Source organism: Augochlora pura, chromosome 3 (assembly GCF_028453695.1).
Source record: "Augochlora pura isolate Apur16 chromosome 3, APUR_v2.2.1, whole genome shotgun sequence".
Taxonomy (NCBI): domain Eukaryota; kingdom Metazoa; phylum Arthropoda; class Insecta; order Hymenoptera; family Halictidae; genus Augochlora; species Augochlora pura.
In genome coordinates, this window is record NC_135774.1 from 16218173 (window position 1) to 16243376 (window position 25204).

At 33.4% G+C, this 25204-nt stretch overlaps 1 protein-coding gene across 1 annotated transcript; it reads right to left on the reverse strand.

Moving 5' to 3' along the window:
- Positions 1 to 960: 960 nt before the first annotated feature.
- Ndl (serine protease nudel) lies at positions 961 to 25204 on the reverse strand. Its single transcript, XM_078197061.1, has 24 exons — positions 25111 to 25204; positions 24868 to 25032; positions 21854 to 22741; positions 19826 to 20440; positions 18588 to 18794; positions 17088 to 17251; positions 16890 to 17017; positions 15401 to 15781; positions 14335 to 14633; positions 12994 to 13138; positions 12391 to 12521; positions 11559 to 11828; positions 10900 to 11077; positions 10638 to 10807; positions 9719 to 9832; positions 8847 to 9033; positions 7937 to 8266; positions 6682 to 6870; positions 6455 to 6602; positions 4295 to 4457; positions 3971 to 4147; positions 2563 to 2800; positions 2168 to 2284; positions 961 to 1527 (listed from the first exon to the last, which is right to left on the reverse strand). Exons 1-24 carry the CDS (start codon positions 25202 to 25204, stop codon positions 1230 to 1232), a joined length of 5796 nt encoding a protein of 1931 aa, XP_078053187.1. The 3' UTR covers positions 961 to 1229.

Below are 25204 nucleotides of genomic sequence, written 5' to 3' on the forward strand. Positions count from 1 at the left end.
AGTGATATTAACGTTTCAAATTGAGCCCCTAAAGGATTCTCGTGTCGTTCGCGTACCGTATGGTTAATTTTTATAATAATTCATAAAATACTAAAAAAAATAACACAGATTTTGTAAAGACTCTCCGGATATATTGTAATGTATAGAAAACAAGAAGCTAAGAAATAATTAACGAAGAAACAATAATAAATGGTAAATAACGCCACGACTTTAGCGTCCTCTTTGTTAGGTTAATTAGATGAAATAAAGTACTGCAATTTTAAGCAATTTTTGAGGCTACAATTGCATGCTATAACATTGAAATAATAGATTTTTCAATATACATAATATAATCTTTTAATACACAAAGTTATCATTGCGATAACTGTACAGATTATATTATAATATTAATATAGTAGATAATGTCATCTGTATAGTTATCAGAGTGATAACTTTGTATATTAAAAAATTATGTAGCGTGTATTAAAAAATTTATTTAACACGAATGTAAAGTAGTAAGAACCCTGGTAAAACGACCTATATGTAAATTCGATGAATTTATAATATTGTTATCTAGATCGCATGTTTCTTGCTTCGAAGTGTGATGAAACGGTGAAGTATTAAAGTCTAACATTCATTAGATCCAGGACATATATGTTTTCATGTAATAAATAAAACTAGGTAATTAACCCTAAGACTACCTCCTGGAATTGCCGACGACCCCACACTGTTCTTAATTTGTCCGCAAACGTGTAAATAAATACTACAAATCGTTGAAGTTTTCCTTATTATCTTAACTCATGTTGTACCTGATATTTTATTATATATTTTCAAAATAGTAAATGATATTTTAATTACTAAGATTTTATTTTGAGTCGCTTGGAACTCTACGATGGCATTTATGTCGACAAATGAAAGAGGGTTGTTTTAGGGTTAACGATAAAAAATTCCATGGCAGCGCAATAAATTCAAAAAACAAGGTGAACAGAAAAGTTCTCCAGGGAATATTTATTCTATTATATTCGCCGTACAATTTTGTTTATGAATAAATAGTGCTGAATCATAAACTTTGTAAATCAAATAAATTAGATACATTCACGATTGTAATTTAGTTAACATAATTTAGCTACCTTAATAATTTAGTTAACTTAATAATTTAATTACCTTAATGATTTAGTTAACTCAATAATTTAGTTAACTTAGTAATTCAGTTAACTTAGTAATTCAGTTGACTTAATAATTTAGTTAAATTAAGAACAGGTAACGAACGCACGATGGCAACTTGGGTCAGATTTGACAAACTTGGCCAATAGTTTGTCGTCCTTCAAAGTCATCCACGTGAAGTCATTCAGTTTCACCATGTAGAAGCTGCCTTGTTCAAAGATCATAGGAATCTCGGTTGCCATGGTGTCATTTCCGATGTCTCCATAAGAGTACCCTAAGCTTTGGCATAGATCTTTAGCCTGGAGATTGGATGTGATTGGTTTTGGGAAACATTCCGCTTGCCACAGACCGTAGCTTCGACGAATTATTTCGCCAGAATCAACGCTGGAACTGAAAATCAAACAATTAATATACACGGTGTCCTAAAAGTCACTCATAATCGGGAAATAAGTGGTTCCCGAGGTCATTTGGAATAACTTTTGACATGCTTGACAAATATAGAGTTTCATAGTTACCAAGAAGGTGACAAAATGGTATAGAGCAAAGTGACCAATATACAAGGCATCCCCAAAATATCTAACAAACCGGAAATGTAAGATACCTGAGGTCATTTCAAGCAACTTTTACCTTTAAAAAAATTGTCTCCGAGGCGTCGATAACGAGTTATTAACGAAAAACAGTGACCAATGAGAAGCGAGTGCCATTAGCGCGCGAAGCTGTCGAATCAATCGGCGGAACTCGGCTTCTTCCGTTCGTTGGCTCGACCGTCTTGCACTAGACGAGCTTGTTTCCCATTGGTCACATGTTTTTCATTGATAGCTCGTAAACGAAGCCACGGATCGCATTTTCGCTAAGGGAAAAGTTGTTTTAAACAACCTCGGGAATGCCCCAGTTATTAATTATTAGACATTTTTAGGACACTCTGTATAATTATAAAACAATTAGGAACTTCTATAATATATTTTTAAATAGTTTAGTGCCTGGTAATTCTAACGACGATCGGTGAAATGTATAATAGGCATACCTGTTGGTTGGCAAAGATAGAAGCTTTCTGCACTCTGACTCATCTTCACCATTGATGCAGTCTGTATCCCCGTCGCAGATAAAGTCCTGAGGGATGCAAGTGTTCCTGCCACTTGATCTACAAAGAAAGAATTCTTTAGTATCATCCACATCGGACTAATCTGTTTTTTCTCCGACTGCTCTTCTAACTGCTATTTTCGCAAATAATCCATTTTTAATCGATTAAATATAATATTAAATATAATAGTGTTAAATATGATTATATAAATATAATACTAACAAATATAATTATATAAATATGATACTATTAAATATAATTATATAAATATAATACTATCAAATATAATTAGATGATAATATTAAATATAATACTATAAGCACTTCTCCAATTCTTACGTCATGCACTGGTAGCTATTAGCAGTGCAATTGCATATTTCCGGCGATTCGTCGGTTTTGTCCAGACAATGGCGAACACCGTCGCACAGTTTTTCAGGTTTGGTTAATCTCAGGTACTCCGCGCAGGTACAAATGTTGGGCTCGTCTGATGCGTCGCTGCAATCAGCAAATCCATCGCAGAATGCTGTTTTGTCGACACATTTTCCGTCACTGCAGCGCAGCTCCGACTTCAGGCAATCTGTAAACAACGTTCGAAATATCTTCGTTTAAATAATCTAATAGTCAATTAACTTCGGTATTTAATTGGACATGTGGTTAAGAACATTTAACTGACTACTGAAATATAGCGTTTATACAATGATTATGATTCTAATTTTTATATAAATGTTAAATATAACATGTATTGTACACATTAAAGCAACGATGTCCATCTATGGGATGCTTCTAGAACCACGTATAATAATAACAAAAACAATAATATTTATATTTCAGTCTGTCAGATACGACGTCCGCAGTTAATGAGGTGTTCTACTGTAAATTTTTAAATAATCAATTTTCATTGGTTATTCTCAAAGAATATAGTTTGAAACATACATCTCTGGAACTCACGTGCGATCTCCTAAAATTAACGGATCTTAATCTTTTATTAATATCGATATGTTAATATATTGTTGACCGGTCACGAGTAAACTCGTGTTTGCACTTAAATTATCTACATTAATTCATAATTTTCAAAAGCTTTTAATTTTTAAAAGTCGACTATATCCGAGAGTATGCAGCGCCACTGATTTTAACTATCTTTATTCATAAAAGTTATAAAACGTCGTTGAAATACATATAAATAAAACTTGTCAAGTATATTGCAAAACGTATAATAGTTTCTCTATAAAAAATTCGTTAACAAAGTTAATTAAATATGCAAAGTAAAATATCCCCTTAATTCATTAGACGCAGCAATTCAAAAATCAATAAAATTATAATATATATTTTAATTGTAAAATTAACTTTAACTGGCTAATATTTCCATTCTATATAACAAAATGCGCTTTTACGCATACGAAATTGATTCTTGTAACCATCGAACAATTTTTTAAATTTAAATTTTGTTGGTATAAAAATTATCTTGGGATGTGATAGAACAATTCTAGTGGTGCCTCAGAGTCACCGCTCGAACGTAAAGGGTTAATAATTCAGGAATCTGATAGATTTCCGAAATCATTACTAAACAATTTGTAGACGTTTACAATCCTTAATTTTCTACGAAAATAATTTGACACGCGTAGAATAACCCTAAAAACCATTTTCATAAACCTTACAGAAATGATTGAAGAAAATGAAAATAACATTTCGAAAATCATTTATGAACATCTCTTTAGTGTGCTCGATCCAGGAAAATGTAATTACTTACTGCAACCTTGTGTATCGTTGTTACAATGTTCACGAATTTGACCACAATATTCTGGATCTTCGTCAGTTTGATCCCGGCAATCCGGAACGCCGTCGCAGACTTGATTTTTGGAAACGCATTGGCCAATATGGCACCGGAAACCGTCGCATGATGGTTCGATCGACAATCTAGCGTTATCTATAAGTAATTAAGAATTCAAAATGTGCAATGTAATTATTTAGAAATGTACAATGTAATTATTCAGAAATGTACAATGTAATTATTCAGAAATGTACAATGTGATTATTTAGAAGTGTACGTATATTTTCAATTAAAAAATATTACCCAAAGCTTCCGTTAAATAAGGATTTATATGATCGATGCTCGTTAATGTTTGCGTATTCTGGAAATCGCAGGGGCCATTTTCGTCTTCGAAGGCCGCAGCCGGGTACCATCCCTTATTCCCTTGGCAAAATATCGTTCCACTCCACTCAAACGTTTCATTCTTCTAGAAAAGTTGATAAACATTAGTCTACAAAATTCTTTGGATAATTTAATAAACGACTGATAGCGAGGTACCATTTTGCTTTCTTCAACACATTTGCGACAGCTGATCATCTTAAATACTATTAAAGCCAATATAGCATGTATACGAATTATATAAATTTGTTTAGTGTAAACGACGCATGATTGCTGCATTAATATTTCAAAATAAATTTTATCATTTTTATCATGCTTTAATGACAGAAGTTTGCAGCAACCAGCTTCAGAATTTCATTATTTTCGATGGTAATTAATATTGGTAACGGACAAAATTTACGTTCGCAAATGTGTTAAATATTTCAAATTTTGAGGAAAATATTTAATTTTACGTGACCATCTACAGTCTAATAATTAACTTTTAGGATTAGTGGTTAGCATTTTGTAAAGATTTCAGGCAGAATATTTTATTTTATATGCAACATTGTAACCTAATAATTTGTCTCGAGGCTCGATAGTTCCAGGGTTAATTTTTTATAAGGTTTTAGACAGCATGGTCTATTTTGCATGAAAATCTGCAGTCCGATAATTAGTGTCGAGGTTTAGTTGGTTTAGAGTTAACAAATTCACGTCATTTTAAATTCTATTCCTGGTTGCTACTGACGAGAATTCGTGTCATTTTAAATTTTATTAAAGCAACTACAGCAAATATACGAATTATGCAAATCTTTTTACTTTAAATAACATATAATTGCAACATTGATATTTCGAAACAAATTTTATCATTTTTATCGTTGCTTTAACGATACAAGGTGGCGGCAAGCAGCTTCAGAATTTCATTATTTGCGGACAAAATTTGTCAATCGCGAACGTGAATACTATGCTATCTATTATCACTGTGATACAAAATGACATAAATACTATAATATTCAAATTTGTAGCTAATTATCGATCAAATTATTATAACTAATTATAAAACTTATACTATCATGCATTGAATTTAATATTCTATATACCGCGTTTACTTTCTAAAATTATTATGCACTTTAACTTAATGGCTGTCTTGCTTATTGTGAACTTTCATTTTGGATTGGCTTTTGTTTAAAACTTCCGTTAGCTAGCACATTGTGTAAATTAGAAGTGCAACACTTGAAGTAAATACCATTGCATCTGTATTCTATAGACATATCACACCTGTCTGTTTTTCCATCTCGTTAGAATGTTTACGGTCCGCGAACGTGTTAACCAGTTAGCCATTTTCGATGAGTATACAGGGTGTCTCAATCAAGTAAAACACCCCGATTATTTTCTTCAATTTCGAGAAGGTACATTTGAATGTATAATATGTATAAATGGTATCATGTGGTCAGTACCTCACAGAGGTTGTTTTCTTTCACAGTTTTCAAAGTCATCAATGTCTTTTATAATAACTACATATATTTTAATGCTGCATGTCGTAGTTTATAATAAAGTGCATTCAAATATCCGCTGATATAGAACTTTGAAGCTACCTTGAACTTCGAAGACGAAGATGAAACATATTTGAAGTTTGATCTTCATCATCTGATCTCAAAATCGCGTTTAGGTTATTTCGCAGCACATATTCGAATGTATTTTTTATTTATAAATAGCAAGATGCGACACTTAAATATATATATACAGTTATTTAAAGAAAATATCAATGACTTTGAAAACTACAAATAAAGAGCATTTAAGAACCCTTGACAAATACCGTACAGTAATACAATATTTTTACTTTTTCAAAATAGGGGCTCAGACTCGCGCGAGACACCCTATATACTGATCACAATAAAAACTGTTCCAATTTCTTCATGACAAGTATACTTGTCGAAAACAACTAACCAATTAAGTCAAGTAAACAAATAAATGTTAGTAGTGCAATTAAAAAACAAAACAATCATTTCATTGTAACTTAATTATAACAGTCACATATAATATTTTTTCAACATATGGCTGCAGTAACTGGTTAATATTAAGAGAAAAATTATTTAAGCAATATTATACCGAGCATTTAGTGATGGACGCATTAACGAAGCATCGCTGGCAACTCTGGCAATTCTTCAACACTGGTCGCAGACGAATTGACTTTGTCTCGTAATTCTCGTCTGTTCCGATTGCTACACAAAAATCATTCGATCCAGGCAGATATATCCTACGGTGTAGCAATAAATCAATTGTCACATGGTTTAATGCGGAGAGGTGAATGTAACGATGATTGTAATTACACCTACGTTTTCTCGAGGAACAGTGGTTGAACGTAACGAGTGAAATTGACGGGATGTTTCAAGTGTAGTAAGATCGACACAGATTCGTTCACGTGTTGTACCTCGTCGATAATCGATATTTGTTGATGAGGACCGTCCACGTAGCGGAACAATGGACCATAACCGAGCACTGCTGTCGTGTAGTTGGTATCTAACCTAAAATTCACGTTAACAATGAATGTAAGAATATAATACAGGATTTGATAGTTCCACCGTATAGATAATGCAAAATTGAAAATAATTCCGACGGAAATTTCACCTTGATAGATTATAAATTATCGACATTACAAATATAAATATAGATACTGTAAAAATAAATATAAATATAGACACTATACAAATAAATATAAATATAAATACTGTAACTATAAATATAAATACTATAAATATAGATATAGATACTATAAATACGAATATGAATATTATAAATTATACATATAAATTATTTTAGAAACATATTTTAAAATCCGTAAAATTAATTTCAGAAACATTAGGGATTCTATTAAAAATTATAACAGCGCAAATTTTTTGTAGCTAAATAAAAATGTAGTAACTGTAAATGTAGTATGGAAACTGCAAGATACAAGAAATAAAGGAAAATGTATTCCTCTTATTGTAACAATCGTGACAGGTAAAGCAAAATATTGGTATTCGTATAGCTAAAGATTTCACTAGTATTTACATTGTTTAAATTGCTTAAATAAATTTATTGTATAAATTCCTCAAATAATAATTGCTTAAATTCTTTACTGAAATACTGTTATCGTTTAATGCCTTGAAATATTTTCATTCTGCAAATCCTTTCGATATATTTATTCTATAAATTCTTCGAATATTTTCGTCCTGTAAATTCTTAAAATATCTTGATCTCTAAATTCTTGAAATAATCTTTTTTGCAAATTTTTGAAATATTTCTTTCTGTAAATTCTTTAAATATGATTGTTGCACAAATTTCTTAAATATATTTATTACACAAATGCTTTAAATATATTTATTGGATAAATTCTTTAAATATTTCATTCCATAAATATTTTTTAAATATCTGAAATGCTTCAGGAATCGTTCTAAAATCCATACCCTAATTACAATACTTGTCGACAAACGACGCGGGTCTAAAAACATATTGGCAGCGTAAACGACCGCGCCGTAAGCGTCACGATATATTTAATCTTGGATTATCGCCGATCTGGGTTCACGACTTCTTGAAAACGGTTCCACTTGCCTGACGTTTTCGGTGCACTTCGAGGCAGCTAACAGCCAGTTCTCGTCCAATAAGATAGCTGAGCAACGGTAGCTTCCGTCGACAAAAATGGCGGCGACCCACGGCCACAGGTAGTCGCGGCTTCCGGTTCCCGCGTCGACGATCAGGTGCGCGCTCTCGCTGGTGTTCGGAACCGGTCTGCAGCGGATTTTAATCCCGGGACAGGTTTTCTCATCGCTGCTCAGAGAGGCCGCTGATAGACTCTCTTGGAAAGCAGAATTCTTCTCGTTCCAGCCTATCGTTTCCAGCTCGGAATCACTCACGCTGACTGGCTCCGACGACTCCAGATTACTGAACAAGATAGACAGCTTCTGACGTTAGACATCCTCCATAAATTACCAAATAACAGAAAGGAAAAATTGGGATTTCAATTTTCGCAATTTTTCTCCCCTTTTTAACACTTTAACACATTGTATGTTGTAATATCCGCGTGCCAGTGATAGAATTATTGAACTGATGTCACATAATTTTGAAAAGACAATTTTTATGCAATTTTATACAATTTTTGAAATTATTGTCGCGGCTGCTAAAATGTTAACAACCGGTCGTAAAATTTTTTCTATTTTAATAATATAAAACTAGCGAATATGAATAAGAAGTAGAATAAACCAATTAATTAATAAAACAAATGAACATCAAAGAAAAGACAATAAATTAATGAATACGTATGAAATGAAAATACATCAAAAGTAATAGTAACAAGACTAAAATGGATATACAAAAGATAAATAAAATGAAGCAGAAATAAGTTGTGAACATTAATAAATGTCTTGACAGGTAGTCAGCAGGTAGTCACTTAATCTATAGTAGAAGAAAAATTCTGATCGCGAAAGGAAGCACACATTGTAGAGAGGAAACAAGGTTTACTCACGCGAACCCAAAGTACTGGCACATGTTCTGGCTGATAAGCTTGACCGAGGATTGATTCTGATGCATTCTAGGAACATGGCACGTAGGCCTCCATTTCCCGTTAACGTATCGGGTTAGGATCCCTTGCGTCCTCAAGGATGGTCGCCCGGCCGCGTCCAAATACACCTGCCGTCCATTAGACAATGTAACTGTGAAGGAAAAGAAACACGTTTCACGCATTTCTGTAATTAGTTTTACACCTGATTAGTGGATGTTTATGCAAATCGAATCCGCACTAAGAGGTGGAAGCGAGGCAGACATTTTTTCTTAAGCGTCTCGCTAATTTCTATGATTAATGCATGATCATTTCTAGACTGCGGATGTTGAAGTATAATAAATATGTGAAGATATGTGCTATTTATGCAAAAATTGACAATACATTTTGCGATTATTGTGAGACATTAAAATACGAGTTAATTATTCGTAACTATACTTTAATTAATATACATTTGTAATAATATTGATTTATTAGTATATATATTAATTAATATGTCGCAGCGTATTTATTTATATTACCAACATTACACAGCCATAATATGAGATTGTCTTGATAAACTAAATTAATTGTATATACTTTTAAACGGAATACAAAAAAACATTATATTATGCAATATTTTATATTATAATATACATCTGTATATATGTAAAACATTTTTATATTATAAAATTATATATACGAATTATATTATACTATACAAAAGACACAATAAAATATAGTTTTAGAATTTTCTATTTAGAAAACGTATTTATATTCAGGTCCTCTTATTGCCCTATTTATTTTCTACAAAAATATGTATTTACATCATAAACATTCGCGATCTAATTATTACTTACAGCAGTCTCTCTCGTCCTCCATGAAACCACAATCGAACACTCCGTCGCAGTGTTTAGCAGAGCTGATGCAGGTTTTGGTTTCTCTGCAGTAGAATTCGTCTTTCGCGCAAATCTCTGTGAAATGTAGATGATTTAGCAACGATCGATCTTATTTGCAAATGAATTGCTTTCATCCGTAAATTGCTTTTGCAATTTAATCAGTTAGCTGTTCTCGACGAGTATACTCGTCATGATTAAATGACTATATCTTCTACTATAACGAGTATACTCTGTCCTGATTAAATGGCTGTATGAGAAATTACAGTATTCTCTGCGACAAGTATACTCGTCATTATCAAATGACGATATCTTCTGCTATGATGAGTATACTCGTTCTGAAGAAGTGACAGTATTTTTTTCTATGGTGAGCATATTCGTCATGAAAAAATTACAATATTTTCTGCTACGACGAGTATAAGCTGTTTTGATGAAATGAATATATCTTGTGCCATAAAGTGTATACTCGTCATGTAGAAATTACAATATTTTTCAGCTATGACTTACTTACTGTATAACTTACAGTAAGTATAAAAGTTATACATATTATTAATATACGTATTTTCTCCAATGACTAAAAGAAAATGAATTCTTCTGTTATCAAAGTCTAGAAACAAAAGCACATAAAGACAATAAAAGATACAAAAATTATCTGGTCCCATTAATGAACATATTAATGATAAATAAATGCTAATCAACGCAGCGTGCAAGGAGTCGTACTGCAAGAGGTTATTAACTCTTAAGAAAATAACAATAGCATACATACGCGGATAATAAAAGCAAAAAGACGTTATTAACAATTTTCTATCATTCCCTTATGACATGTATATACGTTGTAAGCATCTAAGAAATTAAATTACTAAATTCTATTGTCTCAACTTACCGCAATCCTTCTCATCACTTTTATCGTCGCAATCGATATATCCGTCGCAAATGGATGTCGGTTTCACGTTGACCAAGAAATCCTTGCAGGTGCAATTCAGCTCGTCTGTACTGTCTTCACAGTCTACAACCTTGTCGCATCTTTTACTAATTGGAATAGTTTGCAACATCCTAACGGAGCACGAAAGAAATTGTAGTATTAGAAGTTTAAGAAATAAGGTGCTTTTAAGTAATTTCTAAGATTATTTCAAAGCGTTGGTTACTTGGAGCACACAAAAACTTTTGGCGATGCTGGGGATATTGTAGACGCCACGGTGCTGATATAATTAAAATACTCTGTCGTCGATGTTGGCGGTTCAGAATCGATAATTGTTGATGGACTTGTCACCTGATCGACGTCGGTGGATGACGATTCGTTGATCGCGATGGAAACTTCAGAATCTGGAACAGAAATTGATTGATTGATTGATTTACTAATTTGCTAATTTACTAATTTACCAATTCACCAATTTACCCATTTACCAATCTACCAATCTACCAATCTACTAATCTACTAATCTATTAATCTACTAATCTACTTATCTATAGGCCGCTACAGACTGTCAACATCAACCCGTCCCTAATGAAAAACCCTCTAGTTAACTACTGATCTATTATACTTATCTACTTTTTTTTTACTTTTTTATTTATTTATTTAAGTATAAATTATATTAATAATAATTATTATATTAATTATAAATAAGTATAAATTATATTAAATCGGAGTATGTAGACATAATTGCTTAGTAGAGTGGTAGGAATGCCTAAATAGATTAATTAATATTAATAATTATAATAAATGCCTATTAAAGATTTAATATGTAACGAAATCTTGATTTAAATGGAAATATAACATTTTTGGGACACCCTGTAATTTCCTCACCTGTAGTTACAGAAGCAGTAGTGTCAGACACAGTAGAAGTGCCTTCCGCAGGCATCACAGATGTTGTATCCCTTCCAGCATCATTCATCTTTCTTTTCGGTGGATAATTCAGTGTCTGTGGACAATGCAGTTCGTCCTCGCCGTCTAAACAATCCACCATACCGTTGCAACGCAATTCTAATGGCAAACACCTGCCCAGACCGCCCTTACAGCTGAACCCTGGACACTTTGCCAGAGGCGATCGCCTAAGAGGCGGCAGACCTTCGTCATCTGCAATGAAAAAGATACAATTATTCTTGAAACTAAGATAATAGTACCTCTTATGAAACACCGTTCAATTGTGAACCCAACATGATACAGTAAGACAAATAATATAATAAAAATTGAAGAAAACAACAATTATTCTTGAAGACAATAGTAGCTATTACGAAATATCGCTCAATTGTGAATCCATCGTGAAACAACACAATAAGAACTAGATAAAAAATATGGAAGTGGATGTTGAACTGTTGCTCTTATTTTCGAACATTATTCTTTATATAATAAATTCAGTCGCGCCGATAATCTTCTCAAAAAGCGTTCTGCAAGGTGTCTTATTTTAATCACTACGACAATTGCTCGTTATTCGATAAATAATTGTTTAAAAAATGGTACTTGTACCAGTGATCGTTAAATATCTCTTTAGTCTTTTGTTTATTACTCTATAGATCGACGAAGGAATTGTGACAGAACGATAACGATTTCATAGTCAGTGAATAAAATAAATATGAAACGAATTTTGCCTGTACACTTTTGTCAAGTTGCTTATTAATTAAAAATCTGATTGACTTACTGGAAATCTCTCGGATCCATTCTCGGAAGTAGCTGACTCTGGTGTAAACGCCCGGTTCATATGGTCGTGCACAACCTTCGCCGTGACTGACTATGCCTGCGACATACCACTGCGATTCTGAGTATGGATTTCTGGAAATTATTTAATGTGGAAATTAAGTAATTTTCTGTATGTATAAAAGAAAATTATTTCTTATAGAAATTATTTGTTCAATCTAAGAAATAGATTAAGAAATTGTGACTTAGACTTTATATTTTGCTAAACAGGATAATAATTATTAAGGTTGCTGGAGAAATGCAGCGTCACTGAAATCGTGTTGACAAAAACGTTGAAAGTAAAATCATTGCCGGTGATATCAAGAAGACGACCATAAGACGTAATCGTGCTATCTGAGCAAATATGACTATATATTCGCAGATTGACTATACAATCTTATTGTATATCTTATTTATCATCTTATTTATATCAATCTTATATCAATCTTATTTATATCATATAGTAGATTATATTATATACTAGACTATATTTTATATATAATTATATTATATACTAGATTATATTTTATATTACATATTATGATTATAATTATATTATAACCCTTACTTGCACATCAAGGGACCTCCACTGTCTCCTTGACAAGCGTCACGACCTCCTTCAGGATAACCAGCACAAATCACATTTTCATGCTGGTCATTGTCATACTTGCAGTTCTTCAGTATCGGCACCTCTACTTCCCTCAAATTATCCGCTATAAATCAATAATACTCATAGTATTTAATACTACAATCACCGGTACTCTGTATACAACCCCTTGTAATATATTAATTTTATAATCATTGCAGAAAAAATCGGCAAGTAATTGAACGCGGAAAACAATGTTCGATTAAAATTTTAGACGGTATCTTCTAACCCTTTCAGAGACAATACTGTTCGATTAAAATTTTGAAAATATGATGATGAACTTATCTTAGAAATTAATCATCTGAAAATCCTCGATGAGACTGTGTAAAGTTAATTTAACCCTTTACGAACGACGTCTTTTCGGGCAGGGTGAGATAGCAGAATGAGACGATTTTCACAGAGAAATAGTATAGCAATTTTTAATGGCGACTCAGAGTTGTCAGTTGAGTGCAAAAGGTTAATTGTAAAATGTATACGAGTCTAATACTATTATATTTACTTTGAGAAATAGTATAGGAGTTTTTAATGATGGCCACTCTTGGGCAACGTAAAGGGTTAATACATAAAATAATATACAGGATGTCCCGAAAGTGACTCACAATAACCAAATGAGGTTTCTGAGGTCATTTGAAATAACTTTTTCCTTGGCGAAAATGCAAACCGTTGCTTCATTTACGAGTTATTAATGAAAAACAATGACCAATGAGCGCCCAGTTCTTCTCATTGGCGGGGTCACATCGCGCCAGCTAAATCCGTGTTTCATTGATCAATGTTTTTCGTTAATAACTCATTAACGATACCCCGGAGGAAATTGTTGTAAAGGAAAAAGTTGCTTCAAATGATCTCAAGAATTCGCCATTTCTAGATTGTTAAACATTTTTGAGATACCCTGTATACGATTAAATTTAAGAAAATTAAATTGACCTGTGTCCCATCCCATAGTTTCGACAACCCGAGCCATTAAATTCAAAATTTACAACTAATAATCACGTCTTAAATATTATAACATTTAGACGCTACGCCAGCAGAACTCGCCTCTTATTGGACAAACGTTTCTCGTTAATAATTAGTTAACAATGCCTCGGAGAAACTTCTTGTAAAGGATAAAATTACTTCAACTTTTGAAACACCCAATAAAATCTAACAAATAAAATCTAATCTAATTTGTGTCATAAATTACGAAACACCCTATATATGAAACAGCAATTTTAAGTCAATATAGTTATCACAGTGATATTTCTAATAAATAAAAAGTAATCTCACGATCGGGTCCATTTTCTCTGGTGGCGCCCCAACCGATTGCGATGCAGGTAGAGTTCACAGCCGGTTTCTGTCTCCACATGTCACCCAAGAGGTCCAAATCCGGTAAACAGACAGGTCGTACCCATCGATTGAATCTCAGAGGATCGTCCAGCTTGATCATTCCAATGTCATTGCTCATATCCTGGCTAATATAGTGCGGGTGAATGATGGTGTACCTAGCTTTCCTTGACTGCGCCATCGGGGAGAACGAAAATCGACGAAGCAAGCCTGCTTGGATCTCGAAATAGTGTCCAGTGTATCTGCATTTGGAGGATGATAATTAGTTAGGATATTATTAGCTTGCTAGCAGATAGATACTAGATTTATTAAAACAATAATAAATCGCCCCATGTGCTACGCTAATATTCCGTCACGACCGCTCGAATCTGACTCTCAATTGAGTCGTACGCTGCACAAATTAATTGACTCTATAAAACAAAAAATGGAGAAATGCAATCAAAATAATATACATTGTTTTTTAAAATTCCCTTTATGATTTAAATCGAAATAAATATTGTAGAACGCATAAATACAAACGTAACTTTCATTTAACGGTATATAAAATTTATAACAGAAAATAACCGAAAGGTAATCGTGAGTAATGTTACCATTTTTATGTTACCGGAAGACTTGATTGATTTGGCAAATGAAAACAGTAATAATTTTACATTCAGTGTTTAAATTTCTAAGTTTTTTTAACACGAATAAAGAAAATTATGAGATATTTTTATTACAGTTTTTTCGTCAAATATATTATATATTTCATGTATATTTTATATATTGATATATTAATACGATATATATTAATATATAAATATTTTATACTATAACATTTTATAATATTTCATCGTTACTATAGTTCAGAGGACTGAAAGTATTTTATAATATTTCATCATCCAAAACCAAAGATTCATGTCGCTGATACAGCGTTTTCAAAGTTGTACGGAATTAATAATCTGCCATTTTAGAAGAAAATTGCAATGAGACGGCACACGAAATTAACCTGCAATTATAAGCGATTGCTTACCCATCGAGACAATGAGCAGCAGTGAGAATCCACACTTCGCTCAAAATGACTCCACCACAGTAAAAGTGGCCATCTTTGTAAATGGCCACCAAAAACGGCCACGCGTTAGGGTGGCTCGCTCGTCCTCCAACAACACGCGGCGACCCTAGTATGTCATTTACGCTATCGTCTTCGTCAGATCGATCATTTTTCAGGACATCGGGCAGCTGTAGATCCTCAGTCGTGGATACCCTGGTACCACAAGGGAACCGAGGACAACGAACATAAGCTGCGCTGTTCAAACACGATGGAACCAATTTTACTTCGTCGTTCACTTCTGCTATGTATAGGCCCTGATAGACGTTCGGTGGTATCATTTGCATACGTATTATCGGCGCTTCGCTGCAACAGAAAATTTATTATTACTTTGTGGTGCTTTTTCGAATATTGATTTATGATGACACTATTTTAGGGTACTTCCGAGTATGAAAGGCACAATGGTCGGAATCGAGCGTCATAAAATACATCAATCATTCTTGAAGCTAAGGTAATATACCTATTATGAAACACCGTTCAATTGTGAACCCAACAGGAAACAGTAAGACAAATAAAATAATAAAAACTGAAAAAAGAAACAATTATTCTTGAAGCTAAGATAATAGTATCTATTACGAAATACCGTTCAATTGTGAACCCAACAGGAAACAGTAAGACAAATAAAATAATAAAAACACGAAAAAGAAACAGTCATTCTTGAAACTAAGGTAATTGTACCTATTATGAAACAACGTTCAATTATGAACTCATCGTATATGGTAGGAATATCAGAAAGTCCCATAAAAGATATTGCTATAACTGTACAATCTTCAATTTATCACCTTCTTCAAATGCGAACAAAATTAAGTAAAAAGAATGAAAACTATGAAAAATTTATTGCGAAGATGATACGGGTCCAATTCCAAGAACTTCAAGATGCACATCTTCTATGATAAATCCACGTGACGTAACACACCCATCCCAACTGCTAAACCCAGAGTCATAATACGTGAAAGCAAAGCAGAAAATTCAATAATAACAACAACTCATAATGAGCTCATAATGAGTGTGCAGATTCCGAGAACAAATTTTATATTTTTGATTACTGTGAAACTGTATAAAACTGTATAAAACTGTATAAAATTACGTCATTACACATCAGTTGCAATAATTAAATCATTACTAACGCTTTGAATGAGTTTCTTAACTTCTTTCTTACAAAAGTAGTACTGTCTCACATTACTACTTCAAAAAAACTGAAAAATCAGTATATTTTCTTTACACTTATATTTATTACGAGATTACCTAAGGTTATTAATAGAAACTGTTTTTTTAACTACTCTAAAATTGTCTGGATGGAAAAATACAATGGGTATCTCGTATTCGTACCTCTTCCACTATGATAATAGAAAAATGAGAATAATTAAGATAATTAGATAATTGTTTAGTCTTTGACAGTTGTGATTGAACGTACTCTATTTCTGATCCGATCTCAGAGCTGCAAGCATCCTTCGACCAGGATTCCGTTGGGGTGCAGACAGGGTACCACTGGCCCATGTAGTTCTTGTGAAGATATCCTTCGGTGTACCCAATTGTGAACAGCTGTTAATTTAATTTCGAGTTAATAGCAGTTTATATTTATTGGTAAAGAAATTTATGAACTGCTAGTTACGTTTTTTCCTTCTGTAAACGAGGGTGTAAGTATGTTACAGTCTACTTCGTCCTTTCCGTTCGGACATTGCTCGATGCCGTCGCAGCGCTGAGAAAGAGGAACGCAATTATCACGGCTGAATCGTGATCGCCAATCATTGCAACTGAACGATGTTTTCGGACAACCTGAGAAACAAATACACAAATTAATGAAAATTAGTATAATAAGATTTGGGATATTCTATTTCATGTTTTAATACGAATGCAACTTTGTAGCTCGTTTTTCTACTATTCTAATAACACGAGTCGCTGCACGAGGGTTGTTTATTAAATATTAGAAAATCTAAAGAAAGTTAAAATTCGATAGATTATTTACATTTTCTTCAAATTTTCTTTCGAAATTTATTTACAATTTCGTGGGAATATTTATTTTTACACTTTTAACCCTTTGCAATCGAAACCATTTTAACTGTAACTCTGAAATAATTTTTCATTAAAATGTATATATAATAATATTTCTTTTTTTTACGAACAGTTGCATTTTATACATATGAAATTAAGTCTTGTGACTCGTGGCAACAGTACCTCTTTTAACAATTTTTTATATCTAAATTTTGATAACATAGAGATTACTTTTAAATGCGATGTAATAATTTTTGCCGTGTCTCAGAATCACCACTCGAGTGCAAAGGATGAATTTGTAAAGTCAGTGTTCAGTGGATAAAGAAGTCCTCGACGCCAATGCAAAATGCAAAATGCAAAGTATCTAGTGCCATCTTGTACTAAATACGTAGAACCTCATTACATTGTATCCATACAAAAGTTTATAAAATTTGTTTGAACCTATACGAAAGTTTATACTTTTATTTGTTTGTAATTTTCTACGTCATAGATCTGACTATTTAGTTATTTAATTTGGCTTTATTTTTAGTCATAGTTATTACCCATAACTCAGTCGATAATGCAAAATTCTATACCTCGTTCGAAGACACTATACAAACCATAGTTAATAAAATTATTCTAGCTGAAATTTTTAACCCTTTGCACTCGAAACCATTTTGATTCTTTATAATTCAATTTTATAATGTCTTAGCTGCAATTTATGCAAATGAAATTGTGTCTATATTACAGTTATAATTTCATCTGTCCTTTAAAAATAAACAAATTTGACAATGTGAATGTGTAATTAAAATATCGTGTAACAATCGTCAGCAACGTTTCAAAGTGACAATTTGAGTGCAATGGGTTAATGTAATTCTTAGAGTATTCTAAAAAATATTCTTAGCTAATTTAATGTTAGCCTTTTAGTCTTAAAGATTTATCAATTATTATTTTAGTGTTCATAATATCAAGTATATAAATTCTAATTTCCATAAATTAGGATAATTAATAATAATAAAATAGAATAATTAATATTAATGAATAAGAAGAATTAATATTAATAAAATAGAATAATTATTATTAATAAATTAGAATAATCCATATAAAAAAAAATAGGATAAATTAAATTCTACAGGTTTACCCAAGCATCCCAATTCGTCCTCCCCATGTGGACAGTCAAAATACCCATCGCACAATCTCTCCTTCGAAATCCGATTCCTACAAGAGCAAGATGTTTCGTCGCTTGCATCGTTGCAATCCACTTGTCCGTCGCACCATTTTGACCTCAAAATGCACCTCTTCCCATCGTTACATCGTAAAGTATTAAATGGACAAATGGTAGATTGATCTGCCACCACAAAATCAAAATTTTCAATCAATCGCAACTCCAATCTCCAAAATTTGGACTTCACTAAATAATTGTTTCCAATAAAGATAGGGAACCATCGCTATTTAAATAGTGGAGACAATTTAAATAAATTTCGATATTTATACACCACTTTAAAATACGTATAAGTAAATATTTTTACCATTTATATAGATCAATAGAAATGTTTTAAACTCTTTTTGGAAATTTTGGAAGAAATACATTTGTATCATCTGTAGAATCGGAGAAAATATTTAGAAAAACAGTGATTATTTACAGTAGATTCGCTATATTGCAAAAAGAATATAACCTAAAATTTTTATATTAAATTTTATATTATAATATTACTGTATATCATAGTAGAACTTTTATATTAAACTTTATATTATAGGTTAAGCTTGTTAATTACTGAGCTTTCTGGGATACTGTACCCTTACAATAAGTTTACTTATGTTTAAAAAGAACATAATTCAATTAAAAAGATATTGTAATATTCGATCGATAATTCCATCAAAATTTCAATTTCTTAAGTTCTACAAATTCAAAAATTTATTTTTCAAATCTCTGACAATAGTTTCGTGTGTTTCGCCTTGAATATGTTGAAAACTAACGAAACGCATTGCAAAAAGAGATAAAAAAATACAAAAACTATGCTTTTCAAAATCAAAACATAAACTATCAAACTCAAAACAAAATATATTATCTACTCAGATATATAATCCCGTACCATTTTGTCATCATCCTGGTATACCGTAAAACCCCATGCTCGCAGAAGTTCAGTTCATTATTCAATAAAATATTGAAACGTGTACTTTTTAAAAAAAGAAAATTTTTTTTAAATTTTAACAACCCGGTCCACAAAAGAAAATATTCAATTTGTCAATTTGACACACCTATCCAATATGGCACTTTTAAAGATAGCAAGCTATCAATATATAGTTTCTGTAAACTATCTAAAACTATCGACAGTTCCCCACCTCTGATTTCCAATACAAAAAAGAAAGAATCCTCACCAATCACGGATGACCTTTGACCGTCAATCTCATTTTCCATACTATCTCCTTTGATGCCATCCTTCTTAAAACCATCGGAAGACCTCTGATACTCGGAAACACCGGGAATGGCAGGGAACTGGAAAGTTGGCGCAGGAATATAAGTACAATAATAAGGAGCCTTCTCGTTTCCTCTAGCAGTTGCACTGGGCTGCGTCTGGCCTGGGAACATCGGGAAATTGGGCCCGGCAGGCCCAGTCGGACCCACTCTCTGATTCCCAACACCGGGTTGCATAAATTGCACCGACTGCGCGTGGACTTGCACGAAATTCGGCGCCTGGCCAGAATTCTGGGGTCCTAGTCGTTGCTGAGCCATTGGCATCGAATACGGGGCGCTTGGTGACGTCGCTGGGAACATCATATGCGGAAACTGTTTTCCGGGCCCGCCGCTCGCTGGAGGACCATAGAAGCAGACTTGATAAGGCATCCACGACATCGTTGGCGTTAATTGCAGCTGCTGCGTCGACTTCATTGTCTCCGCCGTGGGGTTTATGCTTGGGTGGAAGTAGTCGTCGTTGGAGATGATCCTGCCCTTTGTCGGCCTTCGGGAATTTGGCGGGAATGAACTTTTTCGGGCTGAAAGAAGAATAGTACAAACATATACAATAAGTTATGGAAGCTCGGTAGCTATCGAGTATACTTATTATAAAATATTATCATTTTTATTCTAATCTTTATTTTCCAATTTTTAATTGCTATTCACAGTTATTGAAGCTCAGTAGCTATCAAGTATTCTTATTATAAAATATTATAGTTTTTATTCTAATATTTATTTTCAAATTTCTAATTGCTATTCCTCATTATAATATCCAATATTATAATTAGTTTTCATTAAAAATTATTTTGATAGATTATATGCAGGTTTATGTAAAGAAATGAATTTTAATTTAAAATTGACATGAATTTTCTGTGATGAGTTCATTTTTAATGCGATCGGTGCAAATTTCATAGTTTTGTTATTATTTAGTTATTATTTACTTAAGTTCAGCTAAGCAGAAAATTATTGAAAATTAATTTCATTCGATTAAAATTAGTGGTAACGCCAAATCATAGTGCTAATATAGCAATATGAATTTATTCATTGGAATTATAAAGATTTTATAAATTTGTATTGATTGAATTTAATATTTAGCCGAATTTGCTTGTTTTATAGTATAGTTAATACTTATTATTTATCATATTTATTATATTATTAGCCAGATTATTTTTATTATATTATATCATATTCTACTATAATAATTTATAATAACTATTGTTATCTTCTTTTCATTATGATCTATTAAATTCTATTAATTAATTATAATAATAATAGTATTCTATTATTATATTCTCTATTATACACATTATAATCTAGGGAGCGCATAAGGCGACATTATTGTACCTACCCCCTGGAAAACAACATGATCCCATGGGAACATAATCTCAAAATTCGATAGTTTTATAATGTAGTTACTACAAATAAATATTCTTAGAATATTCGAAAATACCCCAAGCATTACATTTTACCATCGTTTCAAAGTAATTAAATTGAAACGAGCATCCCTTTATTTTCTATTTTAATAAGTGTCATATTTGCTTATTTCGCACATATTTCGCAAAATAGGTAGTGCAAAATAGGTTTACGTCATTATTCTATGTTAACATTATAAACAGACATTGAATACTGAAAACATAAAAATTCAATATTATAAACTTAATATAATTATTTAATTTTTTTAAATTTCGGACTCCACCTCACAGAGAAAACTGCGAATATCGGCGTCAAAAAATATACCTACAAAAACTTCTCCCAGGAAACATTTCAACTACCATAATGTCTCCCAACAGAATTCCACGAAATTGGCAAAAAAAAACATGCCGATCAACGAAACACCCTAGAGCTCAACAGCATTGTCAAAACACCAACAACTCCGATAAAAACCAATAAAAACACGGCGCGAGCGCATCGAGGCGACGCTTTCGCCGCACGGTAATAAATAATGCATTTACCGTTTGCAGCTTCCTCCTGTGCGTTCAGTTCCGCTCGACCTTGGTCCGAAGGATGCACCGAAGGATGCACCACCGGTTCGTTCCCGATTTCCGTCACGTCAGCGGCGTCTGCCGCGTCGGTCACGTTCCCTTTTGCTACGGTCTGCTCCACATTATCGATTCCGTTCGCCTGAACCGGCGTCTCGTCCTTCTTAATTCTATCCAGCTCAGTCTCGCGAGCCTCCTCCGCTTCCGTGGCCGTTGACGACGTCTGAATTGCGACGGTCGTTGGACCCAGCAGCGACTTCACAGCCGTCTGACGACCGTCGTCGCGGTTCTCGCCCACGTCGAAGATCGAGACGGTGGACGGCCTAGCGTCTGCCTGATTTACGCGATCGGAGCTGTCGTCGTTCAGCAAACCGGTCACGACGTCCACGCTGTGTTCCATCTTGTCCTGGTCCGCGTGATGGTAGACATCTCGATGGTCGTTCGGCTCTCTGTCCGGGCCGGACTCGTCGATGAACGTGATCGAGTCGTTCTTGCACTGTAAACACTTCACCAGCTCGATCAGCTGCGACTTCGATTCGCCCCCATTCGCCGTCAGCAAATCCTGCAGCTGAGCCATGTTGTTGTTCACGACGTTCACGATCTGCTTCATGAACTCCATCACTTTCTTGCAGCTTTCTAGGTTCTCCGGACATGGCTCCCGCGTCGCCCGCTTTAGGCGGTTCCTATCTATTATGAACAGCTTCTTTAATTGCGGAGTCAGGGCTTGGAGGTCGTCCTGGTAGAATAGCTGGTACAAGGCTTGCCAGTCCGGCTCTTCCGCTTGATTGTATTGCGTATTGTTAATCATCGATGGTACCACCTGGACCACCTTGTTGATCTGTTGAGGGTGGTGGAAATAGCCTGTGGAATCGATACGGAATGTAATTAATCCTTTCGTTTCACCAGTCCGGACCGTCGCGGTACCGAACCAAGTCTTTATCTTAGTCATTATCTTAATATTCGTCCACAAAAATTCGTCATTTCGCAGACTGTCATCGGTACAAAAATTTGTATGTTATAGAAAATAATTGATTCTTGTTCTTTTAATTCTAAATATTGGGTTGGTGCATAATTATCAGACGTTTCTTTGACATGCTATATTTTAATAAAAAATTTTCTACTTTTTTTTTATATTTCTACTTTTCGGTTATAAGAATACGTGTCGTCAATCATAATTGGACCGTTTATTTTGAAAGTGGTCCATTTGCAGCCCGTAAGTATACATCAGTTTAGTAAAATACGCCCAAAACAAAATATAACCAAATTACATATTGATAAAACAGTAGAAACATTGCCAGACTTCATATAATTTAGCTAAATTTTTTAATTAACAGATATGTTAACCTTTAATTTTCTCGAAACAAGAAAAAATGGACTTACACCACTTTCAAAATAAACGGTTCAAGTATGTTCGTCTTATAATGCTGTACCGCTTTGAGAAAGGATAGAAAGCAGCACGGTTATTTAGCGATCTCAATCAATTTTTCGGTGTTGGCACAACCAGCGAAAGTCGAAAGGGCTGTTTCCACGTCAGCTATATTCTCCAGCAGAAGCGTCTAGCCATTAACACGTCAATCGGTCGTTTAAAAAGCTGGCAGGCGAACAAAATTTATGACTATTTTGATCATTCAATGACGGATGTCAAAGCATGGATTCTCGCCTACAACTCCTGGAATTCTTTGTCCGTGGAATTAATCGTCTTCCATGAAAATGGAAAGCAGTTATTGAAGTAAATGATGACTACGCTTACTAATCATTTAAAAATGTTACCGCAGAATTTTTATGCTTCATTTTTCATAGTAAATAGTGTTCAAGAACGCTTGATAATATCGTTTAGAAACGCCTGATAATTATGCACCAACTCAATAAATTAAATTCTATTTTTCGCCAAACAGCAGATTAAATTATGATTTACGTAAACATAAATGCGTTAAAATAAGTGACTGCAGGAAAGAGAAAACGTCCTTTGAAATATTACAAAGTTTTCGATTTCATCAGGTGCACACGTGATTCACAAATCAACATCATCTTCTCATTCGTATAAAGGTAGTTATTCGTCATCCGCGAAAAAATAATAAGCGTTGTATTCTTATTATTATTATTATTATTCGCCGTTGTTCAACTCTTTTACCAAAATGTTCAAGACTTCTTTTAGTCATTATCTGACAAAGTAATGTCTTCAGTATGTAATGTAATGTTAGCATATATATAAAATGTGTAACAATTGGTTCAATGATGAAAGAATTATTTCGTTATAAAAGGTGTACGGAAACTTTTCTGAACCACTGTAACGTGTAGAGAGGAAATGGCAGTGTCACAGGTAGTCGATCACAAGAAACACAAGATATATCTCAAAATAAGAAAAGGGGAAGACGTTGTTTACGCGTGTATGTATAGGCACGTGTGGGTGTGTGATGGCTACGTGTGTGACGTGAGCCCTCTTGGCCAGAGTGTATAATAAAGAATAGTACAGTGAGTTTATCTGGAGAAGGATATATTTTATTATCCAATCTAGCCCATATCACCAGATTGCGGATTTTTATGCAAAATAAAAATTGTTTAGGTGGATTGCATAAAGAGCAAGTTCGATGAAACTCATCGTTTTAATATAAAAATGGATATCAGCATTAAATTTGAAAAAATAATATTCATGCTAAATTATAATAATTACTATTAGTATTGAATTATAAAAATTAATATCAGTATTCAATTATATGAATTGATATTAATATTAAATTATAAAAATTAGTATTAATATTAAACTATTAAAATTAATACTAATATTAAGTTACAAAAATGAATATTGATATTAAATTACAAAAATTAATATTAGTACTGGATTATAAAATTCAGTTTCATCAAAAACACATAAAATTCACAGTGCACTCGATACGAATGCATAAATACTGCAGTCAAATGTCTGAACACTTCACGAAGTCGCTAATATTTCTCGTGGGCGAAAATCAAAGTAGCATAAATTAACATACCTAGTGCAATGATGACATAAATTATGGAAGCAGCGAAGCAGAGAACGAACACCGTGAGAAGAGTTTCGCTCAAGAATAGCAATTTTCGTGGCTTCGAAAGTGTTTCACGAGCGCGATCGCCGACACTCTTACAGCACTTCGGATATGTTGTTGAAGTCGACGGAGCTAAACATTAATAATCATCGAAACAACGATCGTTGAGAGTCACACTTGGACACGCGTAAGTGGAACAAAATTGCGTACCATTCCTCAGGGCGGTCAAATTCACGCAGCACTGTCCGTCTATTGTCGGCAGATTTTCTAGCTTGGAGGTCGCGATCTTGTATTCGGTGTCCAT